General features: G+C 39.5%; 1 protein-coding gene across 1 annotated transcript in view; it reads left to right on the top strand.

Annotated features, from left to right (window-relative positions):
- Nucleotides 1–24644, top strand: part of ACS (acetyl-CoA synthetase) — a 30364-nt gene that overhangs the window by 3688 nt on the left and 2032 nt on the right. The window contains exons 7-18 of the mRNA XM_089147798.1: nt 1570–1652; nt 1851–1952; nt 2017–2105; nt 2191–2281; nt 3724–3837; nt 3921–3997; nt 4081–4159; nt 5069–5137; nt 5304–5479; nt 8849–8905; nt 9092–9182; nt 21890–21988. Of these exons, the coding sequence (XP_089003924.1) occupies nt 1570–1652; nt 1851–1952; nt 2017–2105; nt 2191–2281; nt 3724–3837; nt 3921–3997; nt 4081–4159; nt 5069–5137; nt 5304–5479; nt 8849–8905; nt 9092–9182; nt 21890–21988 (1127 nt within the window). The remainder of the gene's footprint in view (nt 1–1569; nt 1653–1850; nt 1953–2016; nt 2106–2190; nt 2282–3723; nt 3838–3920; nt 3998–4080; nt 4160–5068; nt 5138–5303; nt 5480–8848; nt 8906–9091; nt 9183–21889; nt 21989–24644) is intronic.

The raw sequence follows: 24644 nt of genomic DNA, 5'->3' as shown, positions 1-24644 counted from the left end.
TACATTCCTGTGTACAAAACTTTTTGTCTTTCTATTATTTCATTTGATATTTCATTCCTCAGTCATTTTTATCTGAACCGTTTCACTGAGGGTATCTTTGCAGATTTGTGAAGGTGAATAGGGTTCTTTCTAGTACTTTGGGGGACCCAGTTTATTGTTTTTCAATTATGACTCCTTATATTCTCCCCCCCCCCTTTCAAAATGTTCAATCATACAAAAGCTCCAATCAAAATCTTCTTGTTTTTTGGGAGTTGAAATCTCTTGTTGGATTCTGCTGTATCATGGGTAAAGCAAAGTGGGCATTGCAGCATCATTTCAGAATATAAGGCATAGGATAGATTCCAACTGAAAATATTATATACTTCTTGGAACAGCTAAATGTTTATTTGCCAGGTTTTGAGGGGGATATTGGCGTGTGGGTACAGATCATTCCAAGGTGATCCCAGTCCAGACATATATCATATCAACTGATTCACTTTGGATCAGTCTGATCTTCCAATCTATAGGACTTGTGCTTTTGAAGCAACACTTTGGACAGGGTAATTGAAATAACTGGGTTGTGATCTCACAGTTTGGACTGTGAACTAGCAGTGCTGATTGGTCTGTGGTTTAATAGAATATTCTAGATTGGACCGTTTATCAGCAACCTGGCCCACAAACTGCTGTGCTTGAACAATCCAATGCCATTTTCTTCTTTAGAATTGTTCAATGAGACTTATAGACTATATGTTCACTAGGATTAGTTCTGGCCAATGCCATTTACCAATTTTTAATTGTTGCAGTCGTACAGCTAATACTTAACACCACTTTTATTGGGCATCAGAGTCATCTTTATGTTTGAACTACTTTTATATAGATGCAATAGTTTTTTTATTTTGGCCGCCATATCCCCGTTAACCCAAAGTGCATCCTATGTTGGAATGGTTTTGAGGACATTGATCACCTTCTTCTTTTTTTCCCCTTTCTTTTATTTGGCCTTGTTCGAGGCGATCTTTTGGTTTTGCTAGCGAGTGGTCTTGGATTCTGAGAAACTTTCCAGGCTCCTCCATTTGTGATCGGGTTGGTAAGCTCGTGTTCAGTGCTGCTGTCCACGATCTTTGGTGGGAACGGAATCTTTGGAGATGGACTTTCAAATCTCGTTCGAAAGATATGATTTGGAATGCCATCCATTTTGATGTTTCTTCTAGGCTTGTTGCTTCTCCCCTCCCCCTGATTGATGATACCCCAAGGAACATGCTTATTGTTGTCTCCTGGGGTCTCAATCTTTCCTTTCAGTCTTCTTCTTAAAAGACCGTCCTTTGTATATTTGGTTCTCTTGTGATATTTAAATTATTTATTCATCCAAAAAATAAATAAAAAATTAACAGATGAATGTGGATGCATATTGATACCAATGCTGTTTCTTGTATACTTGTCTTTAACAAGATATGCCTTTCCCCAATTCTCCATTTCTTTTTTTAAATAAATATTGTTGTATACTGTACATCCTCTTGTGTGTGTGTGGGGTAAATTTGTGGTTACCAAATCCTTCTCACAATAAGTTTAATGGCATGTCATTTTCTCTATTAGATGTTTGCTTAACCTATGAAAACCAGTCAGTGATGAAGAGGGAATCCACAAATTGGATTGAAGGAAGAGATGTTTGGTGGCAGGTTAGTAGATAATATTTTTCCAAATGTCTGCTCTATTTCCCTGTAATACATGTTGCAATGTAGTATTCTAAAATAAACCTAAAAAATTTGGGGTGAATCAATGATGCACCAGTATCTTCAGTGCAAGAGTAGTGGAAGGTGTATCATTCTTATCACAATCCTCTATCATGTTTCTGATGATGGAGGGCTATCTTCCAGGATACCATCCCTAAATATCCAACAACGTGCGATGTGGAGTGGGTTGACGCAGAAGAACCACTTTTTCTGCTTTATACTAGTGGGAGCACTGGAAAACCGAAGGTAATTTTAAGTGAAGGCATTTTAAATTTTTTTCCCCCCTTCAAAACTGAAACGGGAAATGTAGGGCGTTCTGCACACAACTGGTGGATATATGGTATACACTGCTACAACATTCAAGTATGCATTTGACTACAAGCCATCTGATGTATACTGGTATGCTGGAGCCAATTTCAAATTTGTTTTTTAATTGAATCAGACCAAATCTATTGCGACCTAACATAGCTTTTACTTACTCAAGGTGTACAGCTGATTGTGGTTGGATTACTGGACATAGCTATGTTACTTATGGTCCTCTGCTAAATGGAGCAACTGTGGTAGTTTTTGAAGGGGTAAATTTCTTAGACTTGTAGCCATAGAAGGCTTTTTAGAGTATGTAACTGTAGAATCTGAAATTAGATGTGAGAAGTTAATGGTTTGCACAGTTTTGCTGATTTGAATGATACAAATTTAATAGCAATTTGCAAAATTTTCTTTGGGTTGTCTATATTTTCTGTAGCCCTAAACGGAAGTTCTGTTGTAGTTTGGCATGTTGAATAATACTGTGGTTATTTAGAAAATTGAAACTATCCAGTGAAAGACTAGTACTCCGTCTTCTGTTCTTCATTTCAAGGACATGTCACAGGGCCGCCGTGATATTCTGGCGTGTTACTCAAGTTTTCATCTTGATGCATCTTCACATGTTAAAACACTACGGAGGTTATTTAGAAAATTGAAACTATCCAGTGAAAGACTAGTACTTCATCTTTTGTTCTTCATTTCAAGGACATGTCACAGGGCTGCCGCGATATTCTGGCGTGTTACTCAAGTTTTCATCTTGATGCATCTTCACATGTTGATATTCTTTCATAATTATGATTCTTTAATATTTGTTTAGCTTATTAGTAGAACTATATTAGTTTTTGGTATACTATATGTGTCACATAATATAGTTGTATTAAAATTGTGCCCCAACCGCTTTGGTAACCATGTTGCCACCTAAGTGCTTAAGCGGTGCCCCAACTACTTTGGTCACCTTAAGAACCATGATCGCTTCACCCGAGCCATAGTGTACTACATTGCTTACTTTGTAAAATCCATGTAAAAAGGGTTTGGCTGCACCATCCCTCCTCCTTTAGCAGGGTGGGACCAGCAGCAAACACTAGTGGAGCTAGCTATTTGCAAATTAAAATAGAGACAATTTTCCTTTAATAGACTAAGTTGGCTTGCAAGCTTATACTTCTTGAAATTGATCTGTGACTGGAAGATTTTCCTTACCAGGCAGGATTCTCATGTGTGAAGAAGACTAATTGGATTCTCTTAAAAGTTAAAACCATTCCTTTGATAAGAAAGAGGTAGGGGTAGATATTTGGCATTTTCTGGAACTACCACAACTCTAGCAAATTACAAAATAATACCAGGCCCCCTGGGGAGGGCTCCAGAAACAGCAGGGTTGAGTTTGGAGGCCGAACAACACCTTAAGATCTTGCAGCAGTAGAGTACCTATAGGATCTTCATGCATTAGTTTTTGATAGGGAAGAAAATTTTCTATACAAAGTTTGGACAGAAAAGTATAGGAGTGTAGGAGTTAATTTGAAAACCAGTCAAGCAATCCTAATAGGTGAAAACATTCATCTAATGTGTCCAGTTTGCTTGCTTTTTTGCATTTGATGAGGAGCGTATATGTTAAGCTGGGGTTAGGACACATCAATTTGATTTTTAGTGGTAGAAATAATGGTTCTTAAGGAGATATACTTTCACCTTGTTGACTACTTTTCCTTTTATATGCTCTCAGGCTCCAAACTACCCAGATCATGGACGTTGTTGGGACATTGTTGATAAGTTCAAAGTGACAATTTTCTATACTGCCCCCACACTGGTGCGATCTCTCATGCGGGAGGGGAATGAGGCAAGAAATATCTTGAATATTACACTTAATAGCAGATCTATTTGTGTTATGCCATCATTCTTAGGAAAGTGATGTTTGTGCAGTATGTGACCCGTTACTCTCGCAAATCATTACGAATCCTTGGTAGTGTGGGAGAACCCATTAATCCAAGTGCATGGAGGTCACTACTTTCCTCTACTGCATGTTGTGCATCTATTCATCCTGAACTTAAACAGATAAAAAATTTATTTTCCTTTCTTACAGGTGGTTTTTTAATGTTGTTGGAGATGCAAGATGCCCTATATCAGACACCTGGTGGCAAACTGAGACTGGTGGCTTCATGGTAATTTTTATTTTCTTTTCTCTCTCCCTAAATGTCATTAGAATCAACGATTATGAGAATGAGTTTGCGAGTTTGAGTAACCTGGCTTCCGAGGCTGCTTTTGTTCTTAAGTCTGATTTTCTAGGTTGTACTCCTGTAAATTGTTTCTTCATTCCACCTGTGATAAACAAATGTTTACTGTAGATGAGATGATCCTCAACAAAATGACGGAATGATTCCTGGAAATTGAGAAGTCAAAAAATATTATCTCAAGCGCTCACTCCTTCAGTGCAAAAGAAATCAATAGTTACTTAGAAAATCACATTTGTCTCAGACTACATTTACTCAGAATCAAATAAGCTTTAGTTACGAACCATGAAGGTGATTCTGAAATTTCATGGGGAATCAAACGTTTACTTGTTACACATAATTTTCATTTTTTTATCATAGAAATCAGAACTGGAGTTTATAAACTCTGAATTTTATTGATGCTGAGTTACATCACCTAATTCAATGAACATTATACCATTTTTCCGTCTGTTTAGATACTTAAGGCCCAAACATAACCTATGCTTCCTAAGGTGGACTTAGGCCAAGTCTGTCTTCTCCTCTTCTCCATATGGTAAATATGCAAGCACACAAATTTGTGGCAAATTCCATTGGTTAAACCTGAAAAAGAGAAAGCTCCATCTTTTTTCCCCCATTACTTTGAACTATGGCATGGCTATTGATTTGGATTTCTGAATATGGTTATTGCAAATAAAAATCCCAGTTCTTGCAATTGTGAAATGACTCAACTAGCTTTTGACTAAAATGAGTGAAAATGATTATATTGAGGCACTTCCATTGCTGCAATCTGTCAACAAATCAGCAAATATTTTAGAAACTTGGAGCTAGTTGATATCAAGGTTTTCCCTTTCCATATTGCAGATTACTCCATTGCCAGGTGCCTGGCCACAGAAACCTGGTTCTGCTACCTTCCCTTTCTTTGGTGTCCAGGTGTGTGTGTTAACAAAGCTGCTGTTTTTACAGAATTTTCACTGCTACTACTTTCTCTCTCTCTCTCTTTGTTTTTCTTCTCTTTTCTCCTTTTTTTGGGGTGGGGGGGGGGGGGGTTGGTTTGAAACTGCTACTTTCTTTCTCATGTTTTATGTAAAAAATGCAGCCCGTTATAGTTGATGAGAAGGGTACTGAGCTTGGAGGCAAGTGCAGTGGATACCTATGTGTAAAGAGCTCATGGCCGGGGGCCTTTCGCACTCTTTATGGTGATCATGAAAGATATGAAACTACTTATTTCAAGCCATTCCCAGGCTATTATTTCTCTGGTGATGGCTGCAGCAGGTAAAGTGTTTCTTTTACAATGTATCAGGAAAAAACGTGTTTTGAGCAGGAAGCATTTCTAGACATAATGAAACTAATGGTTGGTTAGATATGGAAAAGTTTCAGCAGATCAAGGAAGAATGGAGATAATGTATGTAGACAATGGTTGTCATGGTGTCTAGGCAATCCAAGGCTTTTTTTTTTTGGGGGGGGGGGGGGGGGAGGGGAGGGGTTGTGCAAGCTGGCACCAGCAAAGCAACTGGACTCTAAGCAACATTGACAACTGTGATGTTGACATGCTTCTTGGAAGATCTAGGATAGACTCCTTCCATACTACCCTCAAGAAATAACAGATGTGAATGGCAAGAAGTTATAAAATAAAAATTAAAATGATCATTTTTAAGCAGAGTCTGCCACGGCCAAGCACATGAGAGGAAAAAGTATGTGTGATGTGCTAGATGAGTTTGCCCAACGATGTTAAAGTTCATATAGGATCTTTGTTCAAAGACCCTATAAAACAATAAGTTGAGAGTTTACGGCCATTTAGAGGAACCACCAAGTATTCCTGTGGCAGAATAGCCAAGCGATTGGGAGCCTATGGACAATTTCACTATAACAATACTGCTTCGTAATCAATATCCTTGGCCTTTATTATGACATTCTAAAATGTTTCTTACTCTGAGCAATCTTTATAAAATTTGCCCAGAGGTTGACCTAAATATCTAGTGTCAGTTCACCTGATTGACTGGGTGCTGGTAGGTAAGGTAACATGCTATTTATCGGCTTCTATTTATATTACTTATCCCATGCCATTTCATAGTTATTCTTTGTTCTTTTTTTTGGTAACAAAGGCGCTTTTACATATGCCGCCGGCAAGGGTAGAACCCACAACCTCTCCATTGAGAGGGGGGGGGGGGTTCACTACCACTCCACTAACCCTCCATTGGCGTTATTCTTTGTTCTTAGTTTAATATACTTACAAATAATGGTTATTTAGCGTTCATCAATTAATTGTAGTTTACCAGCCATCTTTTGTATAAAATTTAGTTCAAAAAATTTCTGTCACTCCCCAGCTCAACTTCATCTGACTTTTTCCAAAAAGCAAACTCTTACCTCTCTTTCTCTGCTGATGCTTTAAGGTACCCAAATTAGCCCTCTACTGACAGATCTCCATCTGTATCAGTAGTTATCCTTTGTTTTACAATTTTGATATTTCTCCATGGATGAATACACACATGATTCCCAACACTGCCCCCATCCACATTTTCTCCGGCCTGCCTCACCCTTGTTTTTCCTCCCATCACACCATTACAGATTAAGATTGTTAACTAACAACTTCTACAGTATTACTCTAATACGTACCAGACGAGTACACGTTACCCTGATGCACTAGTGCACCACTATCATTGACTTGTAAAACTTTATTTTGAGGACCAGCCATGAAATGCTTATACACTAGTGGAGAAAAAAAGAAAATAATGAGGAGAAGCTAGAAAAGATAATGCACGAAAAAAGAAGAAAGCAGGCAAGGGAAAGGATTCAATACTGAAGAGAAGAAAATAGGAAGAGACAAGAATTGAAATGATGACCCAGAATCTTTTTAGATTCACAGTTTGGAGAGGTTTAGCTAGCTACAAGTTGAGCAAACAAGCACTCATCTCACAACATTGACTTGCAACGTTTTTCCTTAATCGTTCTTTTCTGAGGTTTGTGTTCACCAACAACATAACACCAGAACACTCTGCTTCTTCTTCTTTGAAGATGCCTGTAACACAGCACAACAACCAATGACAACATTAATGATCGTAAAACCAAACATATGAGTACGTACTTTTTTAAATCTCGTTCCATCTTGAGCTTATTGTCAGCCTAGCAAAGTCATGCTTATTTACAACCCAGTAAAGGCAATGCAGAAGTTACTAGCAATGGCCATATGGATAAATCATGCCGAATTTAGGTTCAATTTTCTAACCTGGATCATTTATATTCCACCTTGAGGTTGTACTTTCCTTTGCAAGTTGGACTCGTCCTTTTATTCTTCTATGCTGTGTTGCTTGAGTTCTTCATGATATGGACTCAATCCAGATTGCTACACTGAACAAATTGAATATGAAATGGAGAAGCAATGGGCATTATCAGTCCTTGATACAGAAACTCATAAAAGATGTTAGTGGAACCTTTGTAGAGGTCAGTGCTTTATACCATATGAAAACCTGAATCAGGCTTGAGTGAAAAATTGCAGGACCACAAGATGGGGATAGGTGGGGAATACAGAGCAGGAGCATGGAGGACTGGGTTGGGGAGGGACGAAAGCAGGATGGAGGTTGCCTTTTTTCTGTTTGGAGAAGGTCAATAGGTACTTAGAAATTAGAATACAAAATTAGTTAAATGATAGTGAAATTATAAATTACATAGTTAAAATAGATAAAGCAAGAGGGATCTGATTATAGAATGGTTAATAGGGTGATTTGGGAATTTGAAAACATCAGGAGTGAAAGAGAGGTAGAATTTTGCTTATCTGGGGGAATTGGATGTAGAAGTTTGTTCATGGGATTTTGAATAGATATATAGTATAGGGGAGGGACAGGTTTTCCTTATTTAGTTTTAAGTTCCCAATTGATAATGGATACAGCGTACAGACCGATTTATGTACTCAATAACAATTATAATAGAGGTTTTAAAATCTTGACATTGCTGCTAGTTATCCATTCATCAGAGTAAATTAACAACACTTATGAGAGTAAATTTTTGAAACCTAGATGTCAAACTGTTAATTGGTGGCTATCCTATGCACACTGATCAATGGGTCAATTAATCAGCTAGACTAATTGTGAGAATATTTCTTCTTCTTTCTGTCCTCAACCTTTACAAATCAGCCAAGTATAAATGTACTAACTTTGTTTTTTTTGCCTTTCTGGATTGAACCATTTGCCTGAAATCTGGATGGTTCATCGTGGTTAGCAATTGCTTTACAATAATATTGGGATGACAATCTGACTATCCAGTCCAGATTTCAGAATGCTAGAGTAAATCAGTAAAAGCAGGAGCCCCCAAACCTTTTATTGAACAGGTTCACAATGGTTAATTGAACCTTTCTTATTGGGTTGGGTTGCTAGGTTGGTTAGGAATTGTTGTTACTTCCATGATTGACAAATGATATTTTATTTTTTCGATCTCGGTGTTTCCAAAGACCTTTCAATGCATATAGTGATGTTTTGACATGACAAGGTCTTGCTTTTATTGATATTTTGGTAATCTATATTTGAGTGCATCTGAAGTATTCTGGTTTGCTTTACTTTATCCTTGTTCACTTTGTGTTCTTGATCGAAGTGCTGAATATTTATCAATATTAAATTTGAATGACAAGTTGGGTTGTTTTTAATGTTTTAGAGACGAGGATGGCTACCATTGGCTCACTGGAAGAGTTGATGATGTTATCAATGTCAGGTGACGTTTGGACTATGTCAGCTCCCCTTTTAGATTCTTCTTTGATAGTTGGGTGGGCTGCATTTGAAGGCATAATCTAGTTTATGGACAAATATTGGCTGTGGGTTCATTTATTGCATCACATTTGTCTTTTTCTTCTTTCTTCTTTTCTAGGGTTTGTTTTTATCTTTCTTGATGTTCGTGCAGTGGACACCGTATTGGTACAGCTGAAGTGGAATCTGCTCTTGTCTCACACCCCCAGTGTTCTGAAGCGGCTGTGGTTGGGTTTGAGCATGAGGTATGTCTTTATTTATTTACATTTATGTAGGAATAATATTTGATGTCGAGTAGAGGTGATTGGAGGGTAAGAAATTAGTAGTTGGCCTTAGTTAGCGTGTATAATAGATTGATTTATAAGTTACAACTGTTACAAATCTTGTTCATTTTCTTTTCTTTTTTTTTGATTTGCTTTACTAGGATCCATGTGTCCAATTAAGTCAGGATAAGGTTGAGTTGTTGTTCTGTAGGAATATAATATGTCATGGCAGGTGGGAGGATGGAATCTTTTCCTGTTATGTATGAAATGATGAAAAGTGTATTTTGGAAACCAAGCAATCTGTTCGACCAATTTAGTCATTAACAGCCTGACTAAATGATTGATGGATGCAGCCTTGCTTGAGTAGGGCCATAGCTTAAAGTATCTCTAAGGCTAGATTTGTATTCCTGGCCCAAAACTAGGGTTTCAGTTACGGTGTATAAGTGGTGTTCCCCCGTTGGTTTCTAATAATAGTGCCCTAATCCCTGGTTAGGATTTGGGTTGTTTGATGGGATATTGATGGTTAAAGATAGGACATTTAGGCTATCAAGGATACTTAACCCATCCCATGAGAGGTTGATAAATTCCTTGAGATGGGATGAAAACTTTGAAAGGAATTTATATTTTGTCCTTTGGAATAATCTCTTCAAGTGTCAATGACTTTGGATTGGTAGATTGGGAGTTATTGGGTTTCTTTATTTTGGAGGGCAAATAGGGTGATAATCACAAGGATGGGTAGATCTTGGGTTCTTTGGTCTGTTAGGGCTGGAATTGGGATCGAAGGTCACTAGGGTTGAGGGGATGAGGTTTGTAAAGTTTTGGGACAGATCCAATGGTTAGACTGGCGTAGATCTGATGTTGATTTTTGGGGCTCTAGAAAAGTCCAAAAATTCAAGAAAATATAAGAAAATAGCAAAAAAGGATGTGGAAGGGGGCAGGGTTTAATGAGGGCTTCCAATAGTACCTGGTTTGCACCTTGAATGGAGCCTGGATAAGCTGGATTGCTGCTGTTGATGGTGGTCAAAGGCTGTCTCCTACAGCCACCATCAAGGATCTGAGTTGCACTTCACTTAGAACCTTCCTAGGGTTGAACTTTTTGACAGAACCGGACCTGCGACTACTTCAATCCTCAAACTAATTGATTGATTCAATAAAACACACACAGTGCTCAAATAGGAAGCTTTGTTACTTAATTATCAAAACTAACTCTCCCCATCAAGTGGAGGGGTTTATTTTTAAATGCTAGGGGCCTGGTTTCCTACTTGGACTTGTATTCCCGGCCCAATAATACTAGACAACAACTACTAGGTCTTATACTTTGACCCGTACAAGGGTTGATACAGAACTCCTAATAAAATTCACTTCTATTAAAAGAAAATTACATACCAGATATGCGCCTCACATTGGTAGAATTTACAATTCTCCCACTGACCTGTCGACTAGATCAAGGCAAGTAATTAAAACTGAAACAAAGCAATTGAGTAGCAACCCTAGGGAACCACTGAAACCTAGCTTCAAGTTCAGGAGGAAAAAGCACCAACTTGCCGAGATATCAGTCCAACCAGATTTTTGGCTGGGTGAAACCAAGACCTAGAACCATGGTGAAAGGAACTGTAAAAGTTGTTAGGGTTCCTGTTTCTTGCTTGCTATGTCGTTTTTGGCCAAAAAAGGATGAAATCAAGGGTCTTGGAAGTGGGAACAGCTTGTTTCAGCCCTGTCCCAACTAAATTGACTAAGCTACATTGTTAAATTTTCTCCAATCAGCACTATTAGGAGGCATACTTATTACTAGTTAGTCTTAGGCCTACCCTTGGCTTTTTTAGCTCCTTCAATAAGAATTGAATCACCCCTTTGCACTTGAGCACTCAAAGGCCTCCATGCACACGTTTGTGCCACTGCAAATGACTTTCTCGTAACTTATAAAGATGTATGAAGTTTTGATGTAGCCTCACTGAGAGAGGGCTAGTAAACCAAGATCCTTGGTGATCAGCAATCAATCTAGGGTTACAAAACCCTGTGGCTAAGGAATTCTAGACTGCTTAGGGGTTTTAGGGTTTGCAGGGTGGTTGGACAAGGTTCGCATTAGGGTTATAAGTTCAGGGCTTTCAAAAAAAAAAATCTAAACCTTATTGTTTTCCAGTTTGAGATTCAAGTTCCTAGGGTTTAGGGTTTGGGAGGGGTTTCAAGTTTTTAGGGTTTCTAGATGATAACTAGGGCAGGGATTGGGATCAAGTGCTAAGGGGAGTGGGAAGTTTGTGAATCTAGGAGGGGAAATTCTGAGGGGATTGGGAGACATGTGATTTAGGGTTTGGGGAAGAAGGGGAGGCCCAAATGGAGTGTGGAGGGGAAAGACTGCAAGGTGCAATTGGGGGGGGGGGGAGGTGTAAGGTTAATAGGAAATAGTACTAACTTGTTTTAGAAAGCCTGAAATAGAGGATGGATGAGTGGAGGCAGACCAGCAGCCCTGCCGAAGGAACTTCCTTTAATCTGAACCCTAAACTCTACCTGATTCCTGCTTGCTGCAACAAACTCTCTTCAACTATTTTGCTCATCAATCTATCTTGTTACAAGCATGGTCTGGTTATTATAGCCTTAGTTACCAACTCCTACTAGGACTTAGCATAAAAAGCAGTATTTAAATAGGACTTCTATTTTAAATAGGACTTCTACTTATCTCATCCTGGACTGATTCAAATAACAATTTTTAAAATAGACTTGGACTCCTAACAAACCACTAGTTGCAACTAGGCCCAGCTGGGCTTGAGTGGGACTACAAATTACCAAAATACTCCTATTGCAAATTATGCTTCTAATGTTGCTGGTTGTTCAGTAGACTGTTAGAGCAAGCCTAGTTATTCTTGCAGGCCTTGGAAATCTTCTTGGGGTGGGTGTGGTTAACTACATCAGCTCTCCCCTTTTTGAAAACATTCGTCTCCGATGAATGGGTGAAGGCTATATACTTCACATACAAATTTGGATCAATCCTTTTGAAGTCGTCCACATGGATCCACGTGCTCTCACTCCTAGGCTTGCCTTTCCACTTAATAAGAAAGGAATGGTAGCCTGGTTGATGTAACTTAGGTTGAGTCCCCCTATAATGGGGGCCCAAGAACCAGACCCAAAAGGCCCAATCCAAAGCTGGTTGAATACCCCCAACCCAATATATATATAAGGCCAAGGACAGCCTAAGGTGGGCTGAAAGAGGGCCCAGACCTACCCATGTTTTGAAGCAAGCCCGGGGGGCCAAACCCACAAAAGGGTATTTTTGTCATTTTTCAATCCCCTGGATCAAGTCCTACTTAGGTGAAATAAATCAGTTATTTTTTTAGAGTCCTTTCCTATGTTTCATTTGTTATTTGGAATCCCAGTGTGAGAGTTATTTTAGAGTTTTAGTTGGTTAGAAGTTTGTTAGTTGTGGACAAGATAAGGTTCTTTATCCAAGGCGGGTTCTTGTCTTTTAGAATTCGTTTTTCATTTGGAAGTTGTTGGTTTGAGTCCTAAGCTATCTTAATTAGCATGTGCTTTTAATGTAACTTAAAGTGTGTTTAGTAAATTCCAATTTAGGGTTATAGTGATTAGATTCCCTTTTAAAGTGTTTGGTCAAGAGTTGGGATCCTTATCTATTCATGCAATGGGCATTTCTCGAACAGTAAGCTCTTGAAAAGCAAAGCCTCTCCACAGCTTATCATTGGGAATGGCTAAAAGTAATTTTCAGATTTTAATGAATGAAAAATATTGAATTGAATGGAGACTTGAGAGGAGTCGTGGGATCCCTAGGAGGGTGACCTGCGGCTGGTTATTGTGTTTTCTGCAATTTCAAAGTTCTCTTCTTCTTCAAGCATTCAATCAATAATTCCAGCAAGCCTTCTCAATCTACAAGTAAGTACAGCAGATCCCCCACCCCTAAGCCATGCACCCATACCCCAGCTCCTCCCCTGATCTGCGCACTATTTCCACCCCCTGACCTTGCTGCCGCACCTGTGCAGCAGCACTCCTAGGCCCCTATGACTTCCCCTGCACCTCCCCTACCTTCCCACGCCCCCATCAGTCCCTCTCCCACTTCCCCTTTACCCCCTTCCCCTGGGTTTCTTCACCCCTGCGGCACCCTCAAAGAATTCTGCCGTTCATCTCTTTCTTAAATCAATTCTGCAGAATTTTAATCTATAAACCCGTAAGTTCTAAATTCCAGATCTGAATTATCTTTACAGCGGACTTTTAGCCTCACTTTGCTAGAAGTCCTGAGCAACCCTAAGAATCCAAGGAAATTACTGAATTACCCCTAGCCCTAGATTTATATCATTTGGTCATTTCCCCAGCCCTTTTAGGGCTCAAGACTCAAGAGAGGTCTAGTTGGAATTCCCTCGGTCCAAGGTTCATGGATTTTTCTTTCTTTCTTTCTTTCTTTTTTTGGATTAGTATTTTATGAATTATGAAATAGTCCTAGTCAGTGTGAGAGTCCCAATTGGAATCCATTTTAAAGTAAGAATCCTTTTGGATTGTAAGGGGCATCCTAGTCTATAAAGGATTACCTAGTCTTAAGTCTTTCCCTCCAATTGTAAGGATATAAATAGCCCACCCTACTTTATCATAAGGGAGTTGAATTGATGAAGAAAATTTTCCTTTTGGAGGCAAATAAGGTCGTGGTCTTCTTAGGAGGGCCACGGCAGATTTAGAAAGAGTTTCTTCTTCAATTCAGCAAGAGGGTCACCCCACCCATCTCCCTTCTTGCCCAAGCATCCCCAACCCCTTCCCCATTCCTGCAGCAGCCTAGAAACCCTCCCCCTTCCTTCTTTCCCTATCACAACTTACCAAGAACCCTTCCCCACCCTGCGGCAACACCTAGAAGCCCTCTCCTTCCCCTGCTACACCTTGGGGCAGCACCCCCACCCTTCCCCCTTCCTCCCAATACCTTGCCACTCCCTCCCTCCTCCCTTCTTTCTTCTTCCCCCTGGATCTAGCAGCAGTAGTAAGAGAAAAGAAACGAAAACCAAGATTCACCCATAACATCCCCAAACCTACCTGCCACTTTCCTTTCAACCCTAGGGTGACTTTGGGTATCTCAAAACCATCTTGTAGAGATTTGTTGAAACCCTAACCATCCCAAAACCAACCCATGCCAAATTTGCCCATTCCTAACTATCTCAAACCATACCCACATGAACCCTAATTCACCACATTCCTTTTACTACTAGCCTTAGCTCATCCTATACCTCTCAACAAAACCTTAAACCCATCCCATATTTATCTATTAACCAAATTGTACAGCCCATTAGAATTTTGTTAATCCCCATCCTTTTCGTTAATCATAATTTTCCCATCCTTAACCATCCCATCTAGGTTTGTTAAAATCTCCCATCTTCAGATTTGTTAATTACTTTGCTGGTTCACAAGAAGAAAGAAAGGATTCTAGGCTAACTCTAATTCTAGGGAAACAATCACAAAACCTTGTACCAGATTTCAGCCTTAATCTCAGTATCTAGGTAGTCTAGGTAGAATCAAGATACCAAGATAAAACAAGATTCTGAACCTTGCACATAATACACTTAGCTTTTGTTGTGTCAATTTTTAAACTTTATTCCTCTATAGCTATTATACCTTTGGTTGTCACCTTTCTTTTCTTCTATGTGGAACCATAGTGCTTCTTCAGCTCATCTGGAACTCTTTTTTGCTCGTAATCTTAGGTGGAGCTGTAACTAGCCTAAATTATAACCTATTGCAACTAAATCTGACCCCTAGATTGAAACCTTGTGGGTTGGGAAAACCTATGCATAGGAAGAAAACATCAGAGTGGGCTGACCAAGGTGGTTGGCTAGCCGCCTTTGAAGCTTAAGTCTAATTCAATTACAGCACCATCCCAGGATGGGGTTTTAGAGCTCCGAGCTATGTAGCTAGAGAGCAATGGGAGAGTGATTGAGCATTATCATTAAATGAGGTAGGTGAAGGGTATTTATAGTAATAACCTGAAGGGCGTGGATCATCGAATCCTCTAAGATGGCCTTGATTTCCTCATGGGTCAACACGTCGAACATCGGTGGCGACCACCCTGACATGTTAGACATTGGTGGGCAGCTGTGTTAGACTAATGAGACAGACTACCAACGCACAGGTTCTCGACTAATTGATAGGCATACCGCTTGAGGTAGATTCGATGGTAGGTCAACATATCGCGTCCTGTCAGTCTCAAGCACCAAACTGGGACCTTGGGTGCTAAGGGAAACCCGAGGACTAAGGAGAGTCCTAGATAGAGAGGGGTTCGTCCAGTAAGAACCCAAACAATTCTAATTGAAACTCGGGGGGGGGGTATGAACTCACTGCCCCAGGCACCAATCATTGGCCTCATCTGATGATTACTACGGTCTTTGTGTGTCACAACCCCATTTGCATCTCAAAGTCTAGGGTTGAGCCTCTTGGAGTGACACCTCTCGACCACAACACGAACATTGACTTGTGCATGTTCTTGGGCATGGGGTCAAGTCCTAGGTCAACCATGAGTCAACTAATCCTTCAAGAACCACCTGCTCCAATCACCGATTCAGGAATGAGCTCTCGTACTTGGCATACTCTGGCATAACATAACCTAAGGGTTCATGTGTCATTTGAGTTGTCATATGACAACTTAAATTCAACTGAAATAAACCAGGTTGAACCGACTATTAACCATGGTTCAACAAAAGTTAAAATGAGCTTAAAGAGAACTAATTATGGGGACTACTATGCTACTAATACTATTATTTGTAGTACTGCTTGGACAGCTTATCCCTGGCCTTCTTGTTGTAGATGTAGGTCTTAGATCTGCTTAAGTTCTCTCCTCCAAAAGGGGTATTTTTTTAAGATGAGTTCCGGGAAGATTCTTATGAGAAAGGAAATTGTTGAGAAAGTCGATTGTGGTAGAATGGCTTATCGATTAATGATCTCAAGCCCTCTATTTATAATTAAGTGGAAAGTACACTATTACAAGGAATAGAATTTTACATGAATACAAACTGTAATTGAACTCGTAGTAGAATCCACACTCCCCCTCAAGTAGAGGCATAGATATTAGTCATGCCCAACTTGCCTACAATGGGAAGGAAATCTCTTTCTTTCAAACCCTTAGTGAAAACATCTGCTACTTGGTTTCCAGATCTTACAAAAGGCATGCAAATAAGCCCTTGTTCCAACTTTCCTTTGACAAAAAACGTGTCAATTTCAATGTGCTTAGTCCGACATGTTGCACCGGATTATTAGCAATACTAATAGCAACCTTGTTGTCACAATATAACATCATATGGTTTGGAACTTGGACTCCAATATCTTGCAGCAAGTCTTTCAACCATAGTAGCTCACAAACTCCACAAACCATCGCTTTATATTCAGCTTCGGTACTAGATAAAGCTACCACATTCTGTTTCTTACTTCTCCAAGTAATTAGATTACTTCCAATAAAGGTACAGTAACCTGAAATTTACTTTCTATTTAGAGATCCAGCCCAGTCTACATCAGTGTATGCTTCTACTTTTAGATTATTAGTGGGTGACAAAAGTATTCCTTTTTCAGGAGTTCCCTTCAAATACTGTAGTATTCTAGTAACAGCCTTCATATGAGCCAAATATGGATCATGCATGAATTGGCTCACTATCCCTACAACATAAGCGATGTCTGGCCTGGTGTGGGACAAGTAAATAAGCTTTCCTACCAGCCTTTGGTATCTTCCTTTGTCCACTGATTCTCCCTCTTTTTCTTTAAGTTTAGCTCCAGCTTCAATAGGGGTATCAACTGCTTTACACCCCAACATTCCCACTTATGACAATAAATCTAGGACATACTTTCTTTAGGATAGGAATATACCTTTCTTTGATCGAGCCACCTCAATCCCTAAGAAATACTATAACTTCCCTAGATCTTTAATTTCAAACTCTCTACCAAGAAAGTCCTTTTACTTTTGAATTTCTTCACCATTATTCCTTGTGATGACAATATCGTTTACATAGACAATGAGAAGTGTGATGTTAGTACCTGACTTCTTGACAAATAGTGTATGATCAGCATTGCTTTGCTTGTACCCAATAGAAGTCATTGCCTTTAGGAGGCGTCCAAACCAGCATCTAGGAGACTATTTTAACCCATAAATTGACCTCTTCAATTGACAAATTTTCCCTGCAGTATTGTCATCGGAGAAACCATGTGGGATTTCCATATAGACTTCTTTCGCTAACTCCCCATGTAAGAAGGCATTCTTTACGTCTAGTTGGTGCAAGTTCCAGTCTTTGTTCACAGCTACAGACAACAGAACTCTGACAGTGTTTAGTTTCGCAATAGGGGTAAAAGTCTCCTGATAATCAATTCCATAGGTCTAGGTAAACCCCTTTGCAACTAGTTTAGCTTTCAACTTGTTGACTAATCCATCCATATTTTGTTTAACCACAAATACCCATTGCAGCCCACTGATTTTTTCCCTAGAGGAAGTGTAACCAGCTCTGAAGTGTCATTTTTCTTCATTGCTTGCATTTCCTCTACCATAGTTGCCTTCCATCTCTTATCAGCATAGGCTTCCTGCCAACTTTTAGGAACAGATACAAATGACAGAGAGGATATAAAAGCATGGTAGGAGTCAGACAAAGAGTTATAAGAAACATATTTAACTATGGGATGTTGAGTACAAGATCCGACTCCTTTTCTCACAGTAATAGGAAGATCAGAAGAAGATACCTCAAGGGGAACAGTAGAATCTGATTCTGGAGCGGAGAACCGAGGTGGTAACGTGTCACCTTTCTCCCCTGCTTTAGCCGGTTGTAATTCTTCCTCTGATAAGTCTGCATCTCCTTATTCTGGTCAATCTGGTTTTGAAAGACCTCAACAGTGTGCCTCACTGGAGTGGTCTCCCCCTGGCTAGGTTCTTCACATGGTTCAAAAAATGAGGCGGTATGATTAGAGTCCTCGTATATACTGACTGAAGTCTTCCCCTATTCAGGAAACTATTATTGAACTCTTAAGTTGTGTTGGTGTTTGATAGGAAGATCTAAAGCTGGAAAGAACACCTCTCCTCTAAGACTCTCTCCCTGGAGAGGTGTATAGTAAGGGCAAGACTCATTAAAAATTACATCCATGGATATAATGGTTTTCCTGGAAGGAGGATGATAACATTTGTACCCTTTCTGAGTAGCAGAATACCCCAAAAATATGCAGCGTAGGTCACGGGGAGCTAGCTTACTCTGTTGGGCTGTGATTCTGGCATAACACACACATCCAAAAATCTTTGGGGGAATAATAAAAGAAGAGGCTCTCTAGAGAATCTCATTAGGACATTTAAAACCAAGTATCCTACTGGGCATCCTATTCATAAGGTAAGAAGCAGTGAGTATAGCATCACTCCAGTATTGGTCAGGTACATTCATAATAATCAATAATGGAACGGGCTATCTCTAAAAGATGTCGTTCTTCCTTTCGGCAACCTCATTTTGGGTAGTCGTATCAACGCAATTGGTCTGGTGTATTATGCCGAGTCCAGAGAGATATCTCTAAAATTCACCATCAATATACTCTGTACCATTGTCACTGCGAAGGATCTTCATAGTGGCATTGAACTGAGTTTTAATCATATTATGAAAATCACGAAAACATCGAAAAACCTCATTTTTTTGTTCTAAAAGATAAATCCATGTAAACGAGAGTGACAATCAATAAAAGTAACTAAGTACCTATGGCCAGTAATAGACATACGTCAGCAGGGACCCCACACATTAGTATGAATAAGCATAAAAGGAATATATTTTCTATTATGAAGAGAAGGTAAATAAGTAGAACGAGTCTACTTCGCAAAAATGCAGGCTTCACAAAAAAAATTATCCTCATTACAAGAAGAAACCAAATCAGGAAATATTTTCTTAAGAGTTCCTAGAGGGGGGTGACCTAGCCTACAGTGCCACTGATGAAGGTCTGATATACCGAATGGACCGGATTAGAAGATATAGTCAGGGCAGAAGCAGATCCTCCAATCGGCTCGAGCAAATAAAGTCCATTGTCTAATTTACCACGTCCAATCTCCTTCCCCGTGTCTAGATCCTGGAAGACACAGTAAGATGGGGAAAAAATCACTTTACAATCAAGTCATGTGTAAGACTACTGATAAAGAGCAAGTTAGTAGAGAAAGAAGGAACATGTAAAACTTTAGACAAAGAAAGTGATGGAGAATGCTGAATGGTTCCTTTTCCAACAATGGAAGAATAGGAGCCATCAGCAATTCAAACTTTATCCTTTCCAGATTTTGGAGAATATTGTAAGAAAAAAGAGGATAAACCTGTCATATGATCTGTAGCTCCTGTAGCAATGATCCAAGGAGTAGAAATTGAAGAAACTTAAAAGCCTGTAAAAGTTTTACCTGAAGTAGCAAGGTAGGAGTTGGTATGGGTAGTAGTGGAAGCAGTGGTAGAGGCTTTACCGGCAGTAGAAGACTGTAGAATACGTCGCAGACTCGCAGAGTAGCTAACTCCTCCTGTGAAAAACCAACGTCTGCAGAGGGTGTGGTGGCAACTGTCTCAGAAAGATTAGCTTTTGGTTTTCCCTTTCTTTGTGCTCTTTTTTGCTCAAAATCAGCAGGCTTCCCATGGTTTGTATGATATGGTTTGTGGTAGTGCTCACACTTGACAATCTCCTTAGTCGGATCAGATTTAATGTGAACAGATTGTAAGGTTGATTTCTCCATAATAGGAGTATGAAGCATGGCTAATCAACAACTTTCCTCACACTGAACAGAAGCATAAGACTATTCTAGTGTAGGAAAGGGAGAACGACTTAATACTTGCACTCTGATCTGATCGTACTCCACATTCAAACCTGTCAAGAAGTTATATACCCGAATTTTATCAATGTGCTTCCTATAAGTAGTCACATCATCTCGGTTAGTGGGGTGATAATCCCCATAATGATCCAACTCCTGCCAAAGAGATCGCAACGTGGCATAATATTGAGCCACAGTTAGTTCTTTTTGGGTAGTCTCATGAAGCTTCTTTCGTAGCTTATAAACATGTGCATCATTCCCCAACTGTCCATATGTTTCAATAGTAGCCTTCCAGATTCGGGCTGCAATATCAAGTAATAGATATCCACGAGCAATATTTGGAATCATGGAATTCAAGAGAAATGACATAATAAAAGAGTCATTCGAGATCCATTTATCCTATAAAACACCTATGGTAGTAGGTTTGATAGTGGTACCCGTAATGTGTCCAACAAGGCCTCTTCCAGCAATAGTTAGGTAAGTAGAGCGAGACCATATCAAATAATTTATTCCATCAAATCTTACCGAAAGAGGATGAAGAGTGGGGTAATGTTCGGAGCCAGTGGGAGAAGTAGTACCATCAGTGGTTGCCATGTTGAAAGAATTGTTTGCAGTTCTTCAATCTTCACCCCTTCAAAGTAACTGAAATGTCGCAGAATGCAATAGCGAAACCACCCAAACAAATGATAGAATTCAAAAAATGCTTATAAAGAATACCATTTTTTTCTTCTTTTCTTTCCTTCCTGACTTTTTTTTTCTTGTCTTCTTTTTTTTTTGGAAATTACAACTAAGTCCCTAGAAAAGCAGAAATTACAAATAAGTCCCTGGAAAACTGAAATTAAAAATAGGTCCCTGAAACTATGCAAATTCACAAATAGGTCCTTGAAACTATTTTAATTTGCAAATAAGCCCCTGAAAAAGATCAAATTACCAAAGAAGCCCCTGAAACATCGTATTCTGTTTCTTTCTGTTTTTTGGGCTAATAGACATGTAGTAAGGAGGGAAAACAAAACCTGAATATGGTTTGAAGAGATTCAGATGAAATAGGCTTAATTCAAGGGTTGAAATAAGAGATTTAGACGAAAGAATCAGATGAAACTCACCATTTGAGATGAAAAATCGATGGCGGTATTCTGAGATTCACAAGAATCAGCAGGAATGGATGCGATTCTGTTTGGCTTCTCTTGAAGCAGCAGAAAGCAGCGGAGCAGCAACAAACAGCGGTAAGTAGCGGCGACAAGCAGCGGCAAGTGGTTCTCTTCCTCTCTCTCCTTTTCTTCTTTCCGTCTGTTTTTGTTGTTCTTGCAGATTTCTGTCCAAAACTGAAGAACGATAGGTGCAGAAAATTTCAGAGAATTGAGATTTCTGCGATCGTTGCAGAAAATTCCTGCGATGGTTGCAGAATTACGGTTGCAGAAGAGCGAGAAAATCTACGATGGGTTTTGGAAAAAAAAAAAATCTGGGATGGGTTTTACGGTTGCAGAAGAAAGGGAAAATCTGCGATGGGTTTGAAGAAAAAAATAGAAGAAGATCCTAATCGAATTTAGGCTCTGATGCCATGTTGAGAAAGTCGATTGTGGTAGAATGGCTTATCGATCAATGATCTCAATCCCTCTATTTATAATTAAGTGGAAAGTACACTATTACAAGGAATAGAATTTTACATGAATACAAACTCTAATTGAACTCCTAGTAGAATCCAACAGGAATTTGTATAGTAAACTAATCAAATTTGTTGGTCAAGGGTTTTTCTTAGAATCATCATATGCAGAATCTGTCTGCAAAATTTTATAAAGTTGCACAACTTCTCCCGTTTGTGTCTGTATTCATGTTTAATAAGCATGTTTTCTTGACTTAATCCATGACAGACACATCCAGATTGAATCTCTCCTAACTTTTTTTTTTTTAACTGTCTATTCCTTGTTTGTCCTAGGTCAAAGGACAGGGCATTTATGCATTTGTTACCTTGTCTGAGGGTGTTCCTTACAGTGAGGAACTCAGGAAAAGCCTTGTAACTGCAGTCCGGAACCAGGTTTGGATCTTTCCTCATTAACTTGATAACATATTTTTTAACTGAACTATCTAGATAGAGCAAAATGACCTGTTTGATTTTTATTTTTTTTTTCTTCTTTTTTCCTCTCATATTACTTGGCTTATGCTTCTTGATTGGAAAATGGAAAAGGCTGGAGGAAGTTTTAATTCACCGAAGCATATAATTTTATTAAGACTCAATGCTCCTCGCTTAAGGTCCTCATTTCACATTTTAATAAAAGATGAAAAGAGAATATAGTTGAAGGGAATTATTTTCCTTTAGGATTGTTTTTGGTGTTTTTTTTAGTGGGGTGGGGGGAATAGGGGGTCTGGAAAGATACATAGAGAGCTTGGTTTGAAAATTTTGTCTTTTCCTGCTTTAATCTTTCTAGTTTAAAGGTTAGGATCTTTCAAGAAAATTGGGAAGGCACAATTTGTTGTGCCTCATCTCTACAATTTATTTTAGTAGCTTTATATGATGTTTCATGAATAAATTGTTTATTAACAAAGAAGAGAAAAAGAAGGATACCACATACAATGCCATGCTTTACATAGAGGAGCAGTGGCTTGAACAATAGAAAGGGAAAACCCCAAAAAGTGACTAAGACTTTCTAGAGTGGCAGCATTAGAAGAGGGAGTAGCCTAAATCTTAGCATTGGCTTCAAATGGAGGATCAAGATTGTATGCTGGTGCTGCCTGTGCTTCCCATAGTTGGGATTGCACCCCATGGCAAATGTTATATCTCGATTGTCAAAATAATCATGTGGAGAATTCTTCCACATTAAGTTAAGAAAACCAGGAAAGAACCCCAGTTGAACCAAAATATTTTCGTTGAACTGAGAGCAGTTACTCCCAATTTCACATTCCAACTTCCAAGAACTCCAGTTCCTGTAAACCCACTCTCTGGAAGTTTCCCTTCAAAGTGGCTCAAGCTCTGACCTAGTTCACCATCTTTGTCATCTTCCTGATTGATTATGTGAGATTCCCTTCAACCAATTCAAGCTGAGGTGAAGAACTTTCAGCTTCTTCAAGTTCCCTAAGCTCGGAGGAACTACTCCATGGAAGAGATTTCAACTGATTGTAACCTGCTGGAGCTTGAGGTAGACCACCAATCTCACCCAGAGTTCCGCCAGAAACGTTTATCCCACTAAGAATAAACCTCCTGAGAAGAGTTTGCCCTTTCAGGCTCCCAACCAGAGGTGGGTTGCTTAAAGTTCTTTTTAAGATAGATCCCAAATTCAAGAGAAACCGAAGGAAAGAAACGATGGTTTCTGTGAAATATTTGAGGGGTTTTTCCTTATCGTTTTTCTGGTTTTAGCACGAGAGAGAAAGAGGGAGATTTGTTCTGGGAGTTGTTTTTGTTGGGGATTTGCTAGATGCTTGTTATCTCCTAAATAATTGCTCAAATCTCAATGGCATCTCTTTCTTCCCTTTGGGCGTCACAGAGCGGAAGAGCCTGCCGAGGTAACTGAAGGAAGAGAGTAAAGGGGAAATAGTGGAATTAGAGTTGTAAGGTGGGTTAGGAGAGTTATCTGAAATGTAACTGAAGTTTTGTTATGTGATGAGTAATGGCATCGTTCTCGTCAGTGAAATACTCGCAGACGGTTCCATGAGGAGCTGAGTCTTAAACGTCGTCAGGGGAAGAGAGAAAGTGATGTAAATCATTTCTAGGGGCAGGAACCTACGGCAGTATTCCCAGCTGGGGCATTTTTGTCATTTTGGTAAATTGTGTGGATTCCCAAGGTTAGGGTGCCATTGCAGCATGTTAGTAGGACCCTAGATATACTCTTGTTTTTCGATTTGAGTCATTATTTTCTAAGTTAGGGTATGATTCCTAGGTTATGTAGGAATCCCCTAGTTCATTCTGTTAGGATTCCATATCTATTCTTAGATTCCAAATTGTATCCTCCTAGAGTGAGATATGATAGCATCCTTATTTGAGTTAGAATCTTTAGTCAAGTAAGAGCCATACTTAGTATTGGATTGCAAGTTAGGATCCAAGTTGGGTTCGTAAGTCCTAATGTGTTTCCTTTTAGAGGCTATAAATAAGCCTCCATTCTCTGTAATTGACAAGTTGAATTTGAGTAATAAAATTCATCGAGAGATTGGAGGAAATAAAGTCATGGGCTTCCTTGGGGAGGCCAACGGCAGCCATTAGAGTGTTATTTCTGCAGTTTTCTTCAAGCGCCCGTGTTACTTCTTCAACTCCATCAGCTCCTTCCCATCTCCAAGTGAAGAACACCCCTAGCACCGGCAAGCTTCCCCACCCCTTCTTACCTGCAGTAGCACCAAAAGCTACCTCCTGTAGTTCCCCATTCCCCAGCCTCCATAACCTCTCTTCTTCTCCTTATAGTATTGTGATAGGACCCTGGAATTAGGCCATGTGCAGGGGGGAGAGAGAGAGAGAGAGGCTACGTCTGGGGGTTATAAATAGGGAGAAATCATGAGAAGAGGTCATCGGGAATTTTGTTGTGTGAGTTAGGGCAGCCTCTGGCTGAGGACGCCATTTGGTGTTGGGGGTGACTGGCACAATTAAAACCAGGAGATGTTGTTCATTTCTCTGTTTTGCTATTGAATTCCGTTGTCAATTTGAAGGTTCTTATCAGATTGCACCAACCCCTAGGCTTCAGTCCTACTGTTAGTTTCTTAATTAAACC

The sequence above is a fragment of the Hakea prostrata genome, chromosome 3 (assembly GCF_041222555.1).
Source record: "Hakea prostrata isolate BN-2017 chromosome 3, UWA_Hpros_2, whole genome shotgun sequence".
Lineage (NCBI taxonomy): Eukaryota > Viridiplantae > Streptophyta > Magnoliopsida > Proteales > Proteaceae > Hakea > Hakea prostrata.
The sequence above is the reverse complement of the archived record's forward strand: the minus strand, read 5'-3'. Positions and strand labels throughout refer to the sequence as shown.